At 37.0% G+C, this 20,827-nt stretch overlaps 1 protein-coding gene across 3 annotated transcripts in view; it reads left to right on the forward strand.

Annotated features, from left to right (window-relative positions):
• MIPOL1 (mirror-image polydactyly 1) overlaps positions 1-20,827 on the forward strand; it is a 187,559-nt gene that overhangs the window by 91,602 nt on the left and 75,130 nt on the right. For all 3 annotated transcript variants that reach the window (XM_032188980.1, XM_032188982.1, XM_032188981.1), the window contains one exon: positions 1,058-1,165. In XM_032188980.1, coding sequence (XP_032044871.1) covers positions 1,058-1,165 — 108 coding nt within the window. The remainder of the gene's footprint in view (positions 1-1,057; positions 1,166-20,827) is intronic.

Raw genomic sequence — 20,827 nt, forward strand, 5'->3', positions numbered from 1 at the left:
AGCAAAAGAGACTGAAATATTCAGGTGTTTTGAGTCAACAGCACTCATGTGAGCATTATATCATAATTCTCACTCCTTTCTTACTAATGTTTTCAGAAAGTATTTATTAAAATATTAGTTATCAATTTTGCAATACTACTTCCTTGCAATATATTGTTTTAAAATATTCCTGTTAATTTTGTATTTTTGCCTAGAGCTGTCCAATGGCTGCTCCTCTATGTCTTCCTGGTCCTTCATCCTTTGGGGTTTTGTTTGTTTGTGTTTATAGAACTCTTTTTTTTTTTTTTTTTTTCATAAAGCAATGCATTGTCTGCTGCTAATTACTCTTTTAAAACAAAGTAACTGTGCAAGGTCTCTTATGGTTACTGTAAAAAACAGTGAAATATAATTTAGTTCATGATTTGCTGACCTTTAAAATAGGTTCTCAGCTGACCACAGGAAGTATATCTGTGTATGCATGCAGTAGCAAATGTTAATTTTTTTTGTTCTTTGTCATTAAATTAAATATTTAATCAAAACAATCTTAAAATTTCTTTTATTTCAACATGTGTTGTGTACTTGGAATAATCTCAGCATAAAAAATACAAGTATATAAATTACATGTGTATTTCCTTATAAAAGGCTGGTTGGGAAGAGGGTGTTTAATTTATATTTAAGAGGGTGCTTGCTTTTCTAAAAGTATGTATTACTTCCTTGATAATCACTTACTCAATACATAAAAGCCAAAATACGGTATTATATTGGCATAACTAGGAGCAGAATTTCATCCCCATACCTTTGCAATTTTTTAAGACTTCTTAAAACATTATGCAAAATGTCTTTATCTGATACTAAACTTTGCTTTTTTTTGACATACAGTTGGACTAGGAGGAAACTGAATAATGCTGCACATTTTTAAAATGTAGCTCCAGTGCTGTTTTGGGATTGTAACATGCTTTTGTCTAATGTTTTCTCTACTGCAGAAATGGTGACGGGGTTATTTACGTTAATTCATTTGGCTTGTTGAAAAAAATATGCCCACACTCCTCTACTTAATGGGATTCTTCCCTCGTTGCAGTGCAAACGGCTAGAGCAGGAGCTTCATCATCTGAAAGAGCAGAACCAGACTTCAGCAAACAACACGAGACATCTGACTGCTGAAAACAATCAAGAACGTGCTCTGAAGGTAAATCTCCATTTCTTCTTGCAGGCAAATTAAGGTTGTAAGCCCCTGGTGCCAGCTTTCTGGGCTGCATATATCAGTTGTGTACATTTCAGCAGAAGTGAGCTATGGTGTTTGCCAACAACCCCTTCTTTAAACACAGATACAGCATCCTTCTGTTATGGTTTTATTTTATTTTGTGTAAGAAAAAAAAAAAGGAAAGAAAAAAATAACATACTCAAAAATATTGGGCTGATAATTAACACTAGGTTCTTGGAGTCTGTCATTGCACTACATTTTATAATGTGAAGAAAACTGCAACTATTTGCCTCACGGTACCTTTGCAAAACTAATATTTTAAAGCATGGCTATTTGATCTGCTCCCAGCAGTGTGTACTATATTAATAACATTGTTGACCTATACTACTAGTGACCACATAGTTGATACTACTATTTGCAAAAGGGTAGCTAGTTGGAATTGGGAGGAGGAATAATAAGTCTTGTCAATAAGAATAAAAATGAGCAGAGAGGCGGGAGAGGGTCAGAGAAAGGACAGTGTAAAGTGACAGGTTATTGCTGCTTTGAGAAAGGGAAATTGTAACGTCAGAGGAATTGATAGCTACATAACCAGCAGTCTCACTGCTAGCCAGAATAAGAGAAAATGCCAGGTAAGATGTGCAAGTATCATGCACGCTTATTCAACCACTATATTCTTAAAAATCTCTTTTATAGATAGTGGAGAGACAATGTAAAGGCAGAAGTTGCTTTGTTGATACTGTGTTGTCATTTTAAAACTGTTTGATGTAGGCAGTAAGATCCAAGCACATGTCATTTATACACAGATTTTCCTCGGCCGCCTTCTTCCTTTATTTTTTTTTTTTTTTTTTTTTTTAATGTTGGGAACATTGTTATTCATGCAACAACTCAACCAATGCAAGATATAGGAATTAAAGTAAATCTGTGTGTCATTTGACATTTCTCAGTTAAAAAAAAAAAAAAAAAAAAGGAAAAAAAAAGTATGATGAATAAACAGAGAGGCTGCATGACATAAAAATGCTATATGTTCTATGATCTTATTGCCATCAGAATCCATAGTGATTATTTCAAAATCAGGTGAGTAATATTGAAAGCAATCTATTCTCAGATGATGAGAAATAGAGATCATAAATATTCAGAGCTGTTTCTAACTGTAATAATAGCATTGTTTTGAATCCGGTATCACTAAAAGTTCATGCTTGTCAAGCATGCTACTTATAGTAAATAATATTGCTTTTCATTAATCACATGCTGACTTGTTTTTCCAGTGTCATTGAAAATGTTATGCCCAGACTCTTTCCTTCAGAAAATATAAATGCTTTATTGAGAATACACTTTTACATTTAATATTTTCTGACATAATGCTTACAGAATAATTGTATTTTCAGAGCAAGAAGTGACTTAATAGTTGAGAGTGTTACTAGGATTTCATCCTAAGCCTGATATTGCTCTCCTAGCACCTAATCTTTAAAGAATTTAATTTCTGGCTCTCACAGGCATTTTTTGATTTATTTTTTTTCTCAGAGTTAGAGGTTAATTGGTCGTAGTCTTTTAGAGATGAGAGTTGGGGAAGGAAAAAAAAAAGGAATGCTTTTAAATTTCTGGTGAAGTTCTACTTTATTAATGTTGTACCTCTCTAAAGTTTGTCTCAGCTCATATTACTGTTGTCTACAGTGAGGGCAGGGCCATCTGAGTACTTTTTAAAAGGCTGCTTGGTTAAGTTGAATTCTTGACCTTGAAAACTAAAATGCCTATTATTGCCAGTATTTCATACAGGCAGCATTGATATCCAGCATATCAACACTCATCCTGACCTAAGCAGTTATTTAAACGAAAAGCTAATCATCCATTTTTAGTGCAGCTATAGCCTGGAAAATACAGACTGGCTGGTAGGGATGAAAGTCAGATCAGCGCTTCTTTAGCCGTGGGTTGGACCGGCACTCTGGGCCTGAATGGTGCTTGGTTCTGGTGCTGTTGGCAGCAGAGCTCCCCTCAGGAGCCTCCTGCCAGGTGGTGCAACACGGGCTCTGGACACACACCTCCCCTGGGGAATCCTGCTCTCCTCAGCTGCCTTGTCCTTCCTTCTGTACGTGCTCAGTAGCTGTCAGGGGTGCTACGCACAGGTTGTGTGTACAGACCTGAGCAGCCCTCTTGGCTGCTGCTGCCAGTCATCCTCTGGGTTGTCTGACCATTTTCAGAGAAATATAACAGGCTGTTTGTCTCTGTGGTGCAGGGTTAAACATCAGCACAATTATTTTCACCATGATGCAAACAGCTGACTGCTTTAGCTATCTCCACATGCAGGTGAGAAACTGGGCTATGTACTGTTAACTCAGATGGAAGCATTTACACTCCTGCAGGAGGAGTCCAGATACTCATTCTATGTCCCTCCAGGAAAAATTATATCCAGGAAAAAATATATTATATATATATATACACGTATATACGTGTGTATATATATATATATATATATTTTTTACACTTAATAAAAAAGAAAAAATCACTTTTCCCTACTCTCTTAAATTAATAGATGTTATCTGACATAGTTTGGCAAAAGATGTATTTTGGTGATAGATGGCACATGAGGAACTTGATTTGCTTTAGGGAGCAATGGAAGTGCAAACATCAGATGTGGTATAAGAATACTTTTAGTCTTAACTTGATAAAAATACTGTAATAAGGATCGGCTACATTAAGGATGGCATAAAAGTTTATTATAAAAGGCGAGTTTCAGGACTCTGCACTGTCCTAAAATACTCAACAACAAAACCCTAAGTGTTACTATTTCTCTCTTAATTTTTAAAATCACCTCACAATTGTAAGTTGCTCAGAAGGAAAAAAAAAACAACACAAAACTGTAAGACCAGTATCCGCAAGAAACATATTTCTTTCAACGTATGTTAGAGTCTAACAGGTAAAACAAAATGAAAGCTTTCGACTTTATTTTTAGTTATATTAGCTCATGGGGCTGTTTCTACCCTGTTTTGAGGCACCAGTAGCACATAGACTCCTGAGTGAAATAAAGCAGCGGAGAGACTGTTTTTACCTGCAGGAGAGGTGTGCTGGCAGTAAACTGGACAGATGTAGGATCTGGGAATAGCAAAACTGATGTAAACACTCTGCATACTTTCATTTTTACATACTTTTACATCCCATGTCACACAAATAAAACACATGACACTTAAGGTGTGGTGTATAGATCTATAAAGTACCAGTTCACCTTAGTGTTTGATGTAACATCTGTACATGTTTGGTAATACACCTCTGTTAGATGTATTAATATGATGTGGTTTAAGATTTGTGTATTTAATGTATTTATGGGATAGAACATTCCTTATAGTGATGTGGGCCATGCAGTCCAACAATGCCAAATCGGTACTCGTAATTTTTATAGTATCCTTATTAGTCATAGGGGTTTATATTAATTGCATGACAAGACTGATTTCAAATCTTCCCTCCAGGCAATGCCCACAACTGCACAGAGGTCATTCAGGGAAGTGTGTGGGCCCGTATTTCCATAGCTAAAGTAAAATAATCCTCTTCTTTGTGAAACCATTTTTTAAAAAAATCTCTTATTTCAGATTGAATTATAGCTAAATCTTTTAGCGATAATTGCTTCCTAAGGGCCTATACATTTGCACTCTTAGTACATTTTCATAAAATAAGATCTGCAGAGTACTTTGCACTTCTAATGTGTCAGAGTCTATACGTAAGATTATTCGTTAGTGCTTGGCCTTCATAATTAACATTGGTCTCTACTGATTCTGATAAGTATATTCCCACAATACGCTGAAATATCAGATTCAATTAAACATAGAACAGTTAAGGAATTGATATTTTTTCATTAGTATTCAAATATTGTTGTGGATCATTTGATTGTTGGCTTTATAGTGTGTATTTTTGAAATACAGAGCTCCAAGTAATATATTTTCATAAAGAAAAATAAATTTTTTGCCTGTGTCAGTCCTCTTTACTCTGTTGAAAAAGAGTAAGAAATAAGTCTTGTGGGACAAATAATGTGAAAATTCATAGAAAATGTTTAACTGGATTTGAACGAAAAATAGGGAGACATGAATTCTTTTTTTCACAGGCATGATTTCACAGAATCACAGTATTTTCTAGGTTGGAAGAGACCTCAAGATCATCGAGTCCAACCTCTGACCTAACGCTAACAGTCCCCACTAAACCATTTCCCTAAGCTCTACATCTAAACGTCTTTTGAAGACTTCCAGGGATGGTGACTCCACCACTTCCCTGGGCAGCCTGTTCCAGTGCCTAACAACCCTTTCAGTGAAGAAGTTCTTCCTAACATCTAACCTAAAACTCCCCTGGCTCAACTTAAGCCCATTCCCCCTCGTCCTGTCACCAGGCACGTGGGAGAACAGGCCAACCCCCACCTCGCTACAGCCTCCTTGAGGTACCTATAGAGAGCGATAAGGTCCGCCCCTGAGCCTCCTCTTCTCCAGGCTGAACAAGCCAGCTCCCTCAGCCGCTCCTCGTAGGACTTGTTCTCCAGGCCCCTCACCAGCTTCGTCGCCCTTCTCTGAACCCGCTCAAGCATCTCCATGTCCTTCTTGTAGCGAGGGGCCCAAAACTGAACACAGTACTCGAGGTGCGGCCTCACCAGAGCTGAGTACAGGGGGACGATCACCTCCCTAGCCCTGCTGGTCACGCTGTTCCTGATACAAGCCAGGATGCCGTTGGCCTTCTTGGCCACCTGAGCACACTGCTGGCTCATATTCAGCCGACTATCCACCATCACTCCCAGGTCCTTCTCTGCCTGGCAGCTCTCCAACCATTCCTCTCCCAGCCTGTAGCTCTGCTTGGGGTTATTGCGCCCCAGGTGCAGGACCCGGCACTTGGCCTTGTTGAACTTCATGCAGTTGACCTCAGCCCATCGGTGCAGCCTATCCAGATCCTCCTGCAGAGCTTTCCTACCCTCAAGCAGATCGACACACGCACCTAACTTGGTGTCATCTGCGAACTTACTGAGGGTGCACTCGATGCCCTCGTCCAGATCATCGATGAAGATATTAAAGAGGACCGGCCCCAGCACCGATAAAAAATATTTAATAAATATTAAAATAAAAAAAAATATTTTGTAATTTTTAATCAGGAGGTACATTCTTTATAAAGCAGCTGTTAATCTGCTTTAAACACCAAAGAGACATAGTAATTTACTTTCAAGCCAAACTCTTAGAATGGAGGAGAGTCCGTTTCATGGTGATACAAAAATCAGGTGCCCTTTAGTGACTTAATGAGTTTACTCCAGCCAAATATGATGTCATTAGAATTTGTAAAGGTTATTTCTCTTCTTCAGAAATTGTTAGGATGGTAATCTTGGTTATGATTGTCCTTTTTTTTCTTTTAGAACTTTGTTTAATCATTTTTTTTAGTTTTCACTTTCTGTAGAATTCATCCTAAATGCTTCCATGGTTTTATTAATGATATCATAAATTTAGAGCAATGGGCAAGAAACTGGCCTGCAAGATCCATCAGAAATTCGTCTACAGTAGTGTCATAAAGCAATTATGGCTGTTATCACCTCCTTTCTGCTGACACATAAGAATTGTGTCAGGGCAGGAAACTATAGTACGTAGTGTTTTGTAGATAATCCAGTGAGGATGCCCATGAAAAAGCCACTCTGTAAGACTTAATTTAAGTACTTCCTGATTCCCTTCATAAATTGTGTTGATCTCTGGTTTGATTCCCAAGTTAATTGGAAACTGTTTTTCCATACCTGCTATGCTATGCCAACCACAAGAATAAATCCAGTCAACATGTCATTTATGAAGAGCATAATCCCAGAAAGATCTGATGTCTTGAGAGGTTAAAATACTTTTTAAAAATCTTGAACATGAAGTTTAGAATGTTTCTTAATGTTGAAACACGTGGAGTATCCATCCTATTTAGACGTATAGTAGTGGTTATTGAATAAAGGGCTGCTTTCAGAAGATAGTAGTTGTGGCCTATGTCTAGTCATTCTAACAGTAATTTTCATGTTTAGAGCTTCGGGGCTGAAGTTTCAGAGCTTCATTTTCCTGTGTTTAGAGCTGATTTATGTCTATAAAGCCTCTGATTTTTTTTCTGACAGAGCCACATGCTTTTGAAATATTTAGTAATCCAGAGAAACTTGCCTGAACCAGTGATAGGAGACTAGGAGATTCAAATCTCATCACTTCTATTCAATTGAGCATACAACTTTTTATATTTATTATAGTCATTAATTGCATCCTAGAAGAATGACAGAAAAGCCTTTCAGTATTTTAATAATCATTTTATATAAGGCAGCAGAGATTTTTTTGATTTATTGGAAACCTATGAACATGGCAAGCCCCAATCGCATCCAGAACACATCTCTGCTGACTTCAGCCATTTCATCTGTTATACCATTATTAACTTGGCCAAATACTGTTTGAGTAATAGAAAACAGTTTCAGTTGCTGATTAACACTATTTGCAGCTAACAGATGAATAGCTATGCTATCTAGTGGTGAAGTGGCTATTATACCTTTCTCTAATATGTAGTCTACAGTATAACTAGATATTACTCCCTGAAAAGTTTAAAACTTGCTGTTGAACTTCTTGTTGACATGGTGTTACTGTTTGTCAGTCATATGATAAAATTTCCCTTGCATTTTGCAGTAAACGCCTCTGGCCAATATGCACTTTCCCTCCATATCTAACAGAGAATATGAACCTCTGAAAGCTCAGTTTAAGAGCTTGTTCTCTGGAGTTAACCATAAGGCAATTATGCTTTCATTCAGGATGTCATATGTATAAATAATGCTTTTCATTCAGGATGTCACATGTATAGGATATCACACTATGTATAAAAGGGACTGCAACCCCATTTGCAAATGAATTTATAGGTGTGTTTGAAGACTGGGATGCCAGCTGCATCTTGGAAGTAGGAGAGGAGGAAAGGTAAATTGCAGATGTGCTGCTAGTGGGGACCAGATACACCCTGCCCTTGCATTTGCTTATGATCTGTTTCTATTTTATTGAAGTTACAGGAATGTTTCAAGAGCAATAGGAGTAGTTAAAAGGATTCTTGCAGGTTACCTCCAGCAAACAATACAACTAATCCTGAAAGGTTCTTCATGCTATTCTGTCAATAATTTATATGTGGATAAAATACTAGAGGATTTATCAAAACGAGATACATGTACAGTCTCTAACTTTGTACAAGAGCCTCCTAAGAAAGGTGATGCTTCTCTTCCTCTCTCAGGAGAGCTGTCCATTTCAGTTTATATACAAAATTATGTAATATGTTCATTGCACTCTCCAGTAGCTACCCAGAAGCAGTGTGTATGCTGCTTTTAAGTGCCTGGGGTTTGTGGGAGACAAATTTGCTGCCCTTCCAATAAAACTGTTATAAAGTATAAGAGATCACTATTCCATTTTTTGAGTGGAAGTTTGCTAAATTTGAATAGTCTTTGCTTTTAAGTACATAGTGGAGGTGGAAATAAAAGACCTAGTAAAACTTTGAACACGCTGCTGGCAATCTGGATAAGAATACACAAACATTTTTCTTCAGTTGGTTCTTCCTAGACACTCTAGCAGACAGAATAGGTGCAGTTGCAGTCTTAATTACCATTGAACAGAGCCTTTGCTTGTGCTGCACCCAAATCACTTACAGGTTGTCTTACAGGTTGTTACTGAGATTAGACCCAAGTCTGCTTAGCTCTTATCCATGCTAGAATGATTACTCACTTTATGGCTGGTATTTTGAAGCAGTACAGAACACCTCAGAAGATCTTAGTATAAGCCGGTGCATCATGTTGTAAATGAACACTAAAATGAGGCCATGTACAAATCCAGCAAAAATAATTTTGCCCATGTTCCACTTGAACGTTAATTTTTTGCATTCCTTTCTGCTAAACTTACAGTGTCTCCAAAAAGTGGCAACTACATTCTTAATAAGTTATCTTCTTACCCAGTAATTGATGCTTTTGCACTGATAGATATTTGTATTCATTAACAAAAATATCTTTGTTTGTAGCAGTATACAAAAGTTACAATAATTCCCTAAATGTAGCATAAGCTAATAATACAATATTTTCCTCTGATGGAGAACGAGGGGAATAAATGATGAAATGCAACACTTGCCATTTACTGAAAGTCAAGTCATCCAGAATCCCTCTAGAAAAACAGTGTTCTAGAGTCTGATAAATCAGTTGTAAATGAAAGATTATCTCCCTAGTTTCAGGGGAATGAGGTTTGACATAAGATTTTACATGATTTTTCAGAGGGCAGGTAGTGATCTCTTTAAGTGGCCATATTTTTGCCAGGGCTGTAAATAGAAGGTGGTGGTGGTAGTAGTAGTAGTAGTTCTGTTCTTGGTTTACTAGGGGACAGAATTTTGAACCCAGTCAAGCCTTGGGTTGTTACTGAATTGAAGGAAACAAGCATATGTACCAGAGTTTGCTGCATCGGTTGCACTGGTTGTGCCACCTTTCTTTATCTGTAAGGCTGTCCTTTCACTGACAACATTGTCTCACAAGGCAACCCTGTGTGTATGTTGTTCTTTTCACAACAGTTGCTAAGGATTTCTTGGACTTTGTTCAAATGAAAGAAGACCAAGCAGTGTTGTTTCTTACTTACTGTGACTTTGAGTCAAAATTATTTCAAAGCAAAGTAATACATGGAGTAGAGTGAATGTTTATAGGCAAAACAATATTTGTCCAGAAAATTATTTTGAGAAGACTTGCTTCTGTCTAATTTAGTTATACTTTTCCAAAGTATTGTGTATCTGAAGTAATTTTGGAATGTTTCATATTACCTGTAAACACCAGCACAAGAATGGCACTGCTCGTGTCTTGACAGACTGAACAAAGAGCATCCTGGCAACAAGCGTTTGTTCACCTTACCTGATGAGTTTGTCTTCCTTCTCTCCTGTTAACAGATACTGAACATCTCTAACCAAAGCAGATATGTTTATTGAACTTTAATTCAGTTCTAAGCATTAAGAAACTCGCACTGTGTTTGCTGTGCACTTTCATCTGCTCACTAAAAATTCCTTGGAGGTCTGTTGCTTTTTATTTGACAGGCTTCGAATCTATCTTGGCATCACATTACACTTGATGATCTTAAACATCAACAAACTGTTTGTATACACTACAAATGTCTCTTTGGCATCGGGGATGATGTGGTCATTCAGATCTTTTGTCTGAATGTTTTATATTTTGTTTCCATTTCATATGCGGAAATTGTCTTCCCAGTGGGTCACTCAATATTGTTACTTCTGGTTATCAAAAGTATTATTTCTAATGAATAGTACCTACTGTGCTACTTACTGCAGGTACTTACTGTGCAATATTTTGTTTTCAGGTTATTTTAAATCTGGACTATCATTCTCCCGCTCATCTAGACTGCTTCCATGTCCTCACTTTTGCACTCTGTGCAAAGAATCACCTATTTCATGATAGTACACTTCTGTGACCATGACCTTTCTATTGACATGGCCCTCTCATCCATATTTTTCATTTAACCATTCTGTAATTGCACATCTTATATTAACTTCATATGTTACAAATACTATGCACTTTCAGGTACCTGCTTTTCCTTCTAAAAGGATAGATTTCACTTTGCATGGTTGATTCACTTGATCACTGTTTGCCTTCCTGGAATTTTTTTCTTGCCCAGTGGCACGGCCTCTTGGACTTACAGTACAGTAAGATCTGCAAAAGATTTACATTTTTTTCAAGTGTAAATCTTTTGCAGCATTTTTATATTGTTTTTCTAAGCTGCACCAATGTACCTCAAAATTGGAGTAATTTATGGATCTGAGGCAGGTTGCAGATATATGTATTCCAGAAATATAAACAGACCTTCTGAAATTGTAAAAAAATTAAAAAAAAAAAAAAAAAAAAAAAATCTATGCAAGCATCCTGTGGCCTTCTAGAAATCTGACTGCTATGTGTTATTTTGCTCCTTATCTCCTTAAAAATGACACCCATGCTTTAAAACCATGACAAGGAATTAATGAGTTCTAAATTACACTGAAATCCGTCAGTATAGTTGTATTTGGAATCACAGAATCTGCAAGCAAAACATACTGTAGAAACCACAATAGTGTTAGAAAAGCTGTTCATATGAGAAAGTACATTCTTAAATAACAAAGACCCCATTAACTGTAATGATAAGCTTCATTGGTATCAATGGCATTGTTACCTGCTCCAGCCTTGGTTCATTTTTCTTTCATTCTCCCTAATAATATATTAGTAGTAGTAGTAGTAGTAGTACTTTGAACATCTGAGCTAGTGTCATGTTATAGAATCATAGAATATCCGGAGTTGGGAAGGACTGACAAGGATCATAGAATCATAGAATGGCTTGGGTTGGAAGGGACATTGAAGATCATCTAATTCCAACTGCACTGCCATGAGCAGACATGGCATCCACTAGATTAGGTTGCTCAGGGCCCCATCCAGCCTAGCCTTGAACACCTCCAGGGATGGGGCAACCACAACTTCTGTGGACTTCTATGTTCCAATGCCTCACCACCCTCTGAGTGAAGAATTTCCTCCTAACATCTAATCTCCCCTCTTTTAGTTTAAAACCATTCCACCCTGTCCTATTATCTGTTCACAAAATTAGTTGCTCTCCATCTTTTTTTATAAGCCCTCCTTAAGTATTGAAATGAAAGGTCACAATAAGGACTCCCCAGAGCCTTCTCTTCTTCAGACTGAACAGCCCCAGCTCACCCAGCCTTTCTTCACAGGAGAGGCACTCCAGCCCTCTCATTGTCTTTGTGCTCTTCCCCCAGGCCTGCTTTATCAGATCAACATCCTTCTTTTGCTGGGGCCCCAGTCTTGGATGTAGCACTCCAAGTGGGGCCTCACAAGGGCAGAGCAGAGGGGGACAGTCCCCTCCCTTAACCTGCAGGCCACTCCTCTGGTGATGTAGCCCAGGATGCAGTTGGCCTTCTGGGCTGCAAGCACATACTGCTAGCTCGTGTCAAGCTTTTCATCCACCAAAACTCCCAAGTCCTTCTCTGCAGGGCTGCTCTCAATGAGTTCTTCTCCCAGTCTGTACTCATGTCTGGGATTGCCCCAACCCAGGTGGGGTTGACCTTGCACTTGGCCTTGCTGAACCTCATTAGGTTCACCTGGGTCTACTTTTCTAGCTTGTCCAGGTCCCTTTGGATGTCATCCCTTCCTTCTGTTGTGTCAACTGCACTACTTCACGTGATGTCATCTGCAAACTTGCTGAGGGTACACTCAATCACTTTGATCATCAGCATCGATAAGGATATTAAACAGTATTGATTATCAAGTCCAACTCCTGGCTCCACACAGACCACTCAAAAATCAAACTATGTATCTGAGTGTTGTCCAAATGCTTCTTGAACTCCAGCAGGCTCAATACCTTGACCCTGGGGAGCCTGTTCCAGTGCCCAAGCGCAAGCGTGTTCTTGGTGAAGAACCTTTTTAAATCATCAAGCCTGAACTTCCTCCATCACAGCTTCAAGCCATTCCCTTGGGTTCTCTTGCTAGTCTCCAGAGAGAAGAGATCAGCACCTGCCCCTCCACTCTCCCTCGTGAGGAAGCTGCAGGCTGCCATGAGGCCTCCTCTCAGTCCGCTCTAAGCTGAGCAAACCAAATGACTTCAACTGCTCTTCATATGTCTTCATATGTCTTTCATTTGCCACTATAAATCATGTAAAATTATAATTCGATACTATAAATCATATTTCCAAGCATAGAATAGAATAGAATCATTCAGTTTGAAAGGATCTTCAAAGATCAAGTCTGACTGCCTCACTACTTCAGGGCTAACCGAAAGTTAAAGTGTGTTATTGAAGGGAGTTATCCAAATGCCTCTCGAACACTGACAGGCAAGGGGCATCAACCACCTCTCTCGAAAGCCTCTTCCAGTGTTTGATAACCCTAATGGTAAAGAAATTTTTCCTCGTGTCCAGTCTGAACCTCCCCTGATGCAATTTTGTGCTACAAATGCATTGTATCCAATCTCTCAATTTAGATGTGATATTCTAAATCTGAAACCATTTTGTATGTAAACCAGTAACTGTTTTCTGCAATGTTTAAAGAAGCCTTTAGTATTAGTTTCTGTTAATAATATAATCCCTAATCTTCAGTGGATTTTGCTCGTGGTTCTATAAGTAACCACCCACTGTGGCTTTACAGCGTGAAAGAATAAAATAAATGTTCCCAACATCACATCTTAAGACTTACATTGGCATAGTTTTCAAAGATGTATCCACATAGTACTCTAATAAAGCAAAGCAAGTACCAAAAATATTTAGCCAATGTTAACTTTTTCCTTTCTCACAGAGGCTGAGTAATAAATGATGCTGGAGACAAGATAACAGATTAAACAAAAGAAGAGGAGGAGTGATATTGTATTACTTTTTATTTTACAAATTTTTTTATACATATGAAATCGTACTAATGCATGTATAAAGTGTGATAAACCTTAATTTAAAGCCATTTTTTCTGTGTCTTACTGTATACCCTTTTTTTTATATGCTGCACAAGAAAATGATCCTCTTGTGTTTGAGCAGCAACTGTAAACAAAATCATGAGCCTGAGTGCATGATGACATGTTAGTTATTTGTCCTACAATAAAATGTATAAAATGTAGTAACCTAAGCTCTTGTGCAAAAGGCAAGCTACAGGGTCATTAAATAGCAAAGGTCTTGCTCTGACCCATCCATGACCTCCTTATCTAAAATGTCTCTCAGAATTGATAGAATCCACTTTAGATCTTGGGTAAAGGAAACCAGGGATGGGATAAAAGATCAATATAAGTATTTCAGAATCATATGTACGTACTAAGGGTAATCTTTGGTCTTTGTATGTTTAAGTTTATCCAAGTTTCTGTTCAGAGCTGGAGAATCCCATGCTAGCAAGTGATTATATAAAGTACTGCTTGGAGTAGAAGGGGGACAGATTAAGGATAATACTGAAACATTAGGTCTTATTATGGTCTTAAGGCTGTAGACTAACCTCAATTCAGAAGCCCCAAGATACTATTTGTTTGCTCCTATTTGTCTGTCTGTCTGTTGTAACCTGAAAATCTTTACTAGTCTGTTCCCAGGTGAGAAACTTCTTTAGGTTTTACAATGAGATGAAGTCAAAAGAAAAAGTGCAGTAATGTGCATAGGCATCATGTGCTTGGAGGAGTCAGGGCTTGATTTGCTTCTCCTTTTTAACTGCCATCTGTTTATTTGGTCTGGTGCAAAAGCACATTTACAATAATTCCCTATGATTTTAAATGACTATTATTCCCCATAAATAAAAGCAAAATCCTGATTTGCCTTCTAAGTGTGTGGCCGTGCAGAGGTATAAAGGAAAAGTGGACTCTTCTGTTCACAATTTTACACTGCACAGATGTGTTGTGTGTTGTGTTGTGAGATGTGTTGTGTGTTGTAGATTTGTATTTCTATCCTGGCATTATAGAGGTCTTTACAAAAAATGCTTGAAAAGCAGAAAGAACGAATGGCGGCATTTTATTTATTTTAACCTTTTTATTTTTCTTCTCTGAAAGTTTGCTTTATGAGGTAAAATGTTCTTCATCTCTTTTCTGGCAGATCACAGCTTTTCTGATGAGATACACTGGCAGCAGAGCTTTGGCTTTTCTGTAGGAATAAGCTTTAGAGTACTAAGTTACACATTAGGAGTTAAGTTGTAGATTTGGTAGTAATTCTTAGTTTCCAGGTCTTAACCATATTTAAAAAAAAAAAAAACACCTTTGCAGGCTTACTGGTGTTATACCTATTCTGGAGGTAATATATCTTTACTGATTAACACATTAATACAAGCACAGATAGAATTTTGGCATATGAAGTACTTAACCGTGTTTTACGTGTATATGGTTTGTAAGATGTCAGAAGTGTAAAATGAGGTTCACATCAGCGGAGGCATATCAATGCATTAGGATTTCAATTCAACATATTTTATATGAATCTTCATATTTAGAAACACTGCATGCATAGCTGGCTCCATCAAGTAGCTGAATCAAAATTGCTCGATACAAAGGGGAAAAAAAAAGTTGTTCACTGGAAACATTCAAAGAAGGTCTGATTTCTCCTATAAAATGTGTTTTCAATTAAAACCTCAATTTTTTATGCCTCCAGAATTCAGCCAGCTGTGTTCTTATTTCCAAAATTCAGCTTTCATTACTGGTAAGGTAAATGTATTTTACAAAGAAAAAGCAATAAAAATGTGAAATTAGAAGACAGATGCCTTAAAACTTTGGCTAACAAGTTGAAGTAACAATGTTATTGTTTAAATAAGTACACATCACATTTCCTAAACACGGTATTGATGTGAACTGGTGATTGTGTTAAGCTGCTAAACAGCCAAATTTGCAATTAAAAATTAAACTCAAAGACTCAAATGTCATTTTATACTTAGATTAGTACATAAAGAAACCTACTGGGACTTTATTTTCTGAACTGTGTTTGTTGATACTGTTCTTTCCATCTCCAAAATTGGTTCTCTGCTCAAGAACAGAGGTCATCTTTCCCAGTTTTACTAAGTATGTTCAGATTCTGTTCAGTTTCATAAATTTGCCATTTCCTTGTGGATCACAATGAAGACGATTATTTCAATGCTTGCTTGTATTTGATTATTAAAGAAATAACTGTGACGCTGGAGGGGTTATTAAGGTGTTGTGATTTGCACACAGAGTTCTGTCTTTACAATTACATTGGCCACCCATTCTGAAAAATTTTGAGAACTTATTTTGAATACATCAATACAATTTAAATTATTATTTACACTGCAAGCATCATTTGGACCAGGCTTTCAAATAGTGAAGGTAGTCTTGTAGATTAAGCCCTGATTCAGTGTACATACATAGCAGTGATTGTTCCAGAGAGCAGTCCTCCTGACACTAACAGTTACTATTATAAGATCTAAATTTTGAGAAGAAAGGAGCCCTTTCTTACTTTGATCTAAGCTTGTGAGTTCCACATGCACTTGAATTTTAATGGAGCTGGGTCTCAAATATACAAAGTCTCAAAGGTGGTGCCACACACGTTTAGGCTGTTATAACAGAACTCAGAGATAGTGGAAACTATTGAAATTTGTTTTCATAAACTAGGTATCTTACAAGATACAAGAAGATCTGGTAAGCATACATTTATGCTTCACTAGTTCTTTCAGAAAAGCTCAGACCAGAACACATTCTAATAGGAAAAATCTTTGATGCCCACATTAGACTCTATTGTGCTTTCTCAGTTTTAAAAAAATAAATAATAATCATATTCCTTCAAACTCTTTCCATCCAAAATCTCATTATGGACACTTTTACTTTAACCATACTTCTTAATTGAGTTCTTTGGGGAAAAAAAAAAAAAAAAAAGAATCACAGAATACCTCATTGCCACGGTACTATAATCCTTTACCCCATCTCTCCATCTCTTAAAAGGATGGAACTATTTAATGCAGGTTTTTATTTTAAAAAATTGAACTGTGCTTGCCTCCACTGTTCAACAACTGCAGGTAGTTTGAATCCACTACTTGGTGTCAAGTAGCTCTATTTTGAAGAGACATTTCAAAGTTTTTCTTTGGAAAAGGAGCATGTAGGCTAGAGGGGAGTGCACCAAATACTTTTTTTCTTTTTTTGTAATTAGACTTTTTTTTAGACTTTTAATTATTAATTATATGCTAATAATTAAGAATATGAAATGAATTAGTTCAGTTCATTATCTGCTTCTATTTCTTACAGCTGAGGTGTAATTGTCTTAGATGTTAGAAGAGAGAGAGACTCAGGGTAGAGTGACTGAAATCTCGGAAATGCTTGGATAGCTACTTCCGTTTGTAGTTGCTGTACGGCAGTAACAACAGAAACACTCATTTTCCAAACTAGATAAAATAAAATCTGTTTATCTAGCCTATTAAACCTGGGTGCCAACTTTCAAACAGATGCAGTTTTAAGCTCTGTAGTTGCTAAATCCTGAAACATTTGGTGTATAAACAAAAAGCTAACATCAAATACAGCATTGCTGCAAGACATAGTAATGGTGTATATATGCTACATTCACACAAAATAGGGAGATGATTGCTTTTTTTGTATGTTGCTTAGGGTTTTTTCTTATGTTAGAGTATTAAAACAGATATTAAATTTTATCATTAATGCAATGCGTGGTCTCTCTTCAAATCCCCTTAATTACAGATTGACTCCAAGGATTACACAGCATGGATTTTAATTTTAACTGCAACAAAAGGAAAAGCTGCTTAAAAATTATTCTTGCTGAGTGACTTCTTGGACCACAAAACAATTTTTTACATCTTTTGACAAGTGTTGTCAATTTTTTTAAAACATTAGAACAGAGTTAAGTGCACCGTCAAACTCCAATCGTATTGTGTCTACTTCCCAAATAAAATGTTTTATTAACTTTGTCCTCACGAAGGAATGTCTGCTTCTCATATTCTTGTTTTTTCAGTTATCCTTTTGGAGAAAAAGGCTCGTAGTCTTGCTGAGATGTGTTTATGTTTGAAGAGAATGACATCAGACTTCATATTTCGTTTCTTTAGTAATTTGAAAAAAATTTCCAAGCAAAGTTGACGTTGTAGCAGCAGCAGCGTATTTCACACCCTTACGTTGTTCCCACTCTAACCTCTGTCTTTAGGGCTTAAGAGCTCCACTCTGAAAACTTCATTCCAGCCTGAAAGTTAAAATAGCATGTCTCAGTCCAGAAACAACATTTTCACAAATTGGGGCCTAATCCAGTAAGCCTCACTCAGGAAGCTACTTCTGTGAGTACATATTATTCATAAGAGTAAAACTTGCAGGATTAGGGCCCCGTTTTGTAATCTGAGGGGTTTTTCTCCCCATTTCTCAATGATGAAATCAGCTTCTCATTTTGTTTGTTTCATTTATGAATGCTCATTTTTTACGGTTAAAGTTCTGTAGTACTTTTTTACAGTTTTACTGTACTTCTCATGCCAGGTCTTCAAGACACAAGAGAAAAAAAAAAAAAATAGTAGTTGCTCTCCAGAGCTGCATCAAGTAATAGTAAGTGTCCAATGCTGAGTGTCTACAACTTCTCTTGAAGTTAGGTGCAGCTGAAAGTGCCCCTTGTCTTTCAGAATGTGAATGTGAGTTTCTTGCTTCAACAATCAGCCCCTTTTGTGACTGAGTATTAACTTTTTATACAAAAGGCTGGAAGGATGAGAAATTAGTTTTTGGCCAGGAGGTCACTGTAGTGCTGAGGAATAAATCTGTTATTGCTGTTTAATGGTATTTAGTAGTTTGATTAAGTTCCCCTAACTCCCATTTATTAGCCTAAAACATACTTTCTGAGCTTTCCCAAACCTGCAGGTGAATAACACCATTTTTGCTGCGTTATTGTGTGGAGTGAAATTTTTGTTCTTTAAACGGGTTAGTTCAAAAAGCATTTCTTCCCTCTGTTTTCACCTGCCTCTGAATTGTTGCTATCAAAATGCTTAATGGCTTTCTCTGTTAGCGTATTAATGCACTTTTTTTAATGGACCAAATTAAACTAGTGGTTTGTATTACAGTCAAGAACAATTCCTTTCTATTTTAACAGAAAAGTATTTCTAATGCAAACCCATAAACACTCTAATTTACACACAATGTTGTTGTCTAATTTCTCCATTATGTGCAATAGTCTTAATAGTATATGATTTTTGAGTCATGTGTGCTTAATGCAAAGGCCAGAAGTAGCAACAAATGAGGCTAAATTGTGAATACACTTGCTTTTTATGGCTTTTGCTGCAATGTTTGCATGCGTAGGTTAAGAAGTGTGCACATGTGTGCAATTTAATAATTTGTTAGGTGATTCACGGTACTGTGAGTAACATTGGCTGATGACAGAAACTTAATGCATTACATTTGTTACAGTTGTGTTCTGTTGGCTAGATGCAGCAAAGTTTTGCATGTATTATTTGTTAGACTTGTAATAACGTATACAAAATAGTGTGTAATTTGGACATAAAATGGCCTACAGGGAATAACAGTGACTGGTTTTTAATGTATAATTTAAATTTGCAAGTCATCTTTTGAGGACTATTCTGTGAGGTTGTGAATGTTTTTGAGAGCCCTGGGAAGTTAACAGGATGAGGATGCTCAGGGCCATTCAGACAGGTCCTCTGATAAATAATACTGTCTCTTTACCACACACTTTTGGAAAAAGAAAAATCCTGCTTATGTCCTAAAATAAATAAATAAATGTATGCCTGAGCTCTGTCTATCTTATGAAGTAGTTCATGTTTGTTTAAGTTAGAGTACAGGACACGCAGACAGTCTGGTGTCTGGTTTTTGAAGCGGGGGTGTGTAAGCATCTATGTCAAAAAGAAAATCGTTCAGGAATCTGGAGGCTGAGACTGACAAGAAAAATCATCCTTTGCAATAAGCAAGGCCTGATTTTGACATATAGTATTGCTGAAAAGAACATATGTCTGCAGCACATTCACTGTTGATAGAGGTTTTGAGGCTCGCACCATTTTCCATATAAACTGTCATTCTTATTTTCTTGATCTAGATTTTAATATATAGATTATGAACCCGTTCTGCTTTTTGAGGCAAGGTGTGTTGCTGGGGCTGTAGTTTCAGTCCAAATGTCACCATCTCTGGTTAGTGCACCAGCCTTCTAAAATTATATTGGGACTGGCTGTAGCTGGAGCTGTTTCATTTTTGTCACCTGATCATTATTTTCTCTTTTTTTTCTTTTTTTCTTTTTTTCTTTTTTTCTTTTTTTCTTTTTTTTTCACATTGATTGCATAAGTGAAGACTAACAACATAATTTCTGGGAATTAGGTCAGCTTTTGCTTTCCATAGTTTTTCTCTAGTCAGTACTTCAGGGCTGCTGAACAGGATGCACTGTTTCCTGGAATAGCTAATTTACAAGCAAGTGCTTTTTCAGTTCTGTACGTATTCTTGCACAATAATTGAAAATCAAGGTTCATTCTTGTAGTTTGGGGGACTCGGGGTTTTGTTTTGTTTTTATTTTTCCTCTTATCCACTGGGTTAAATCTCTTCTTTAATTATTGCAAAATCCCCCAGCTGTCTTTAGTTGAACCTGAATCATGAAAATGAGGAGTCTGAATTACATTCAAGGAAGAAAGGGTTCAACTTGTAGCATGGTGCTTGCAGGTATGTCAGTGGGCACTGAAAATAAAATAATTAGAAATAGAATGGCTCTTTTTCATGCAACTGATTTGTAGTTGGCTACATCTGAAAAGGAATGAAAAAATGATCTTTTTGCTTGCAATTTCCCAGACAATACTATGAGCTCCAAGTTATTTTGAGGTGGTGAAAGGTGAAACATTTGACATGTTCTTTTGGGGCACTACTTTAAAAAAAGAGAGGGCGGGAAAGAGGCGTTGCCACATCAGAGTTAAGGGTGTTTGTGGTTGTCCGTGACAGCGGCTCCAGTTTTAAAACACCTGTGTTTACTTTCCAGCTTTTCTCAATCGGCCTGAAAGTGGCCTAAGAATGGCACAGACAGACCTGCACTGTGGCTGTGTTGCCTTTGCAACACACGTACACACAAAAAGAAAGAAAAAAAGACAGAGATAAATCTCTTGTTATGCAGCTAATCATTAACAGCATTTTTGTGCCTAGCTGAACTTTTCTAAATTTTCTAGTCTATCAGATTGTGTGTATATATTTTTTTTTTCATATCTCTTAAGCTTTTTTTTTAATCTTGCTG

Source organism: Aythya fuligula, chromosome 5 (genome assembly GCF_009819795.1).
Source record: "Aythya fuligula isolate bAytFul2 chromosome 5, bAytFul2.pri, whole genome shotgun sequence".
In the NCBI taxonomy this organism is placed as follows: Eukaryota; Metazoa; Chordata; class Aves; order Anseriformes; family Anatidae; genus Aythya; species Aythya fuligula.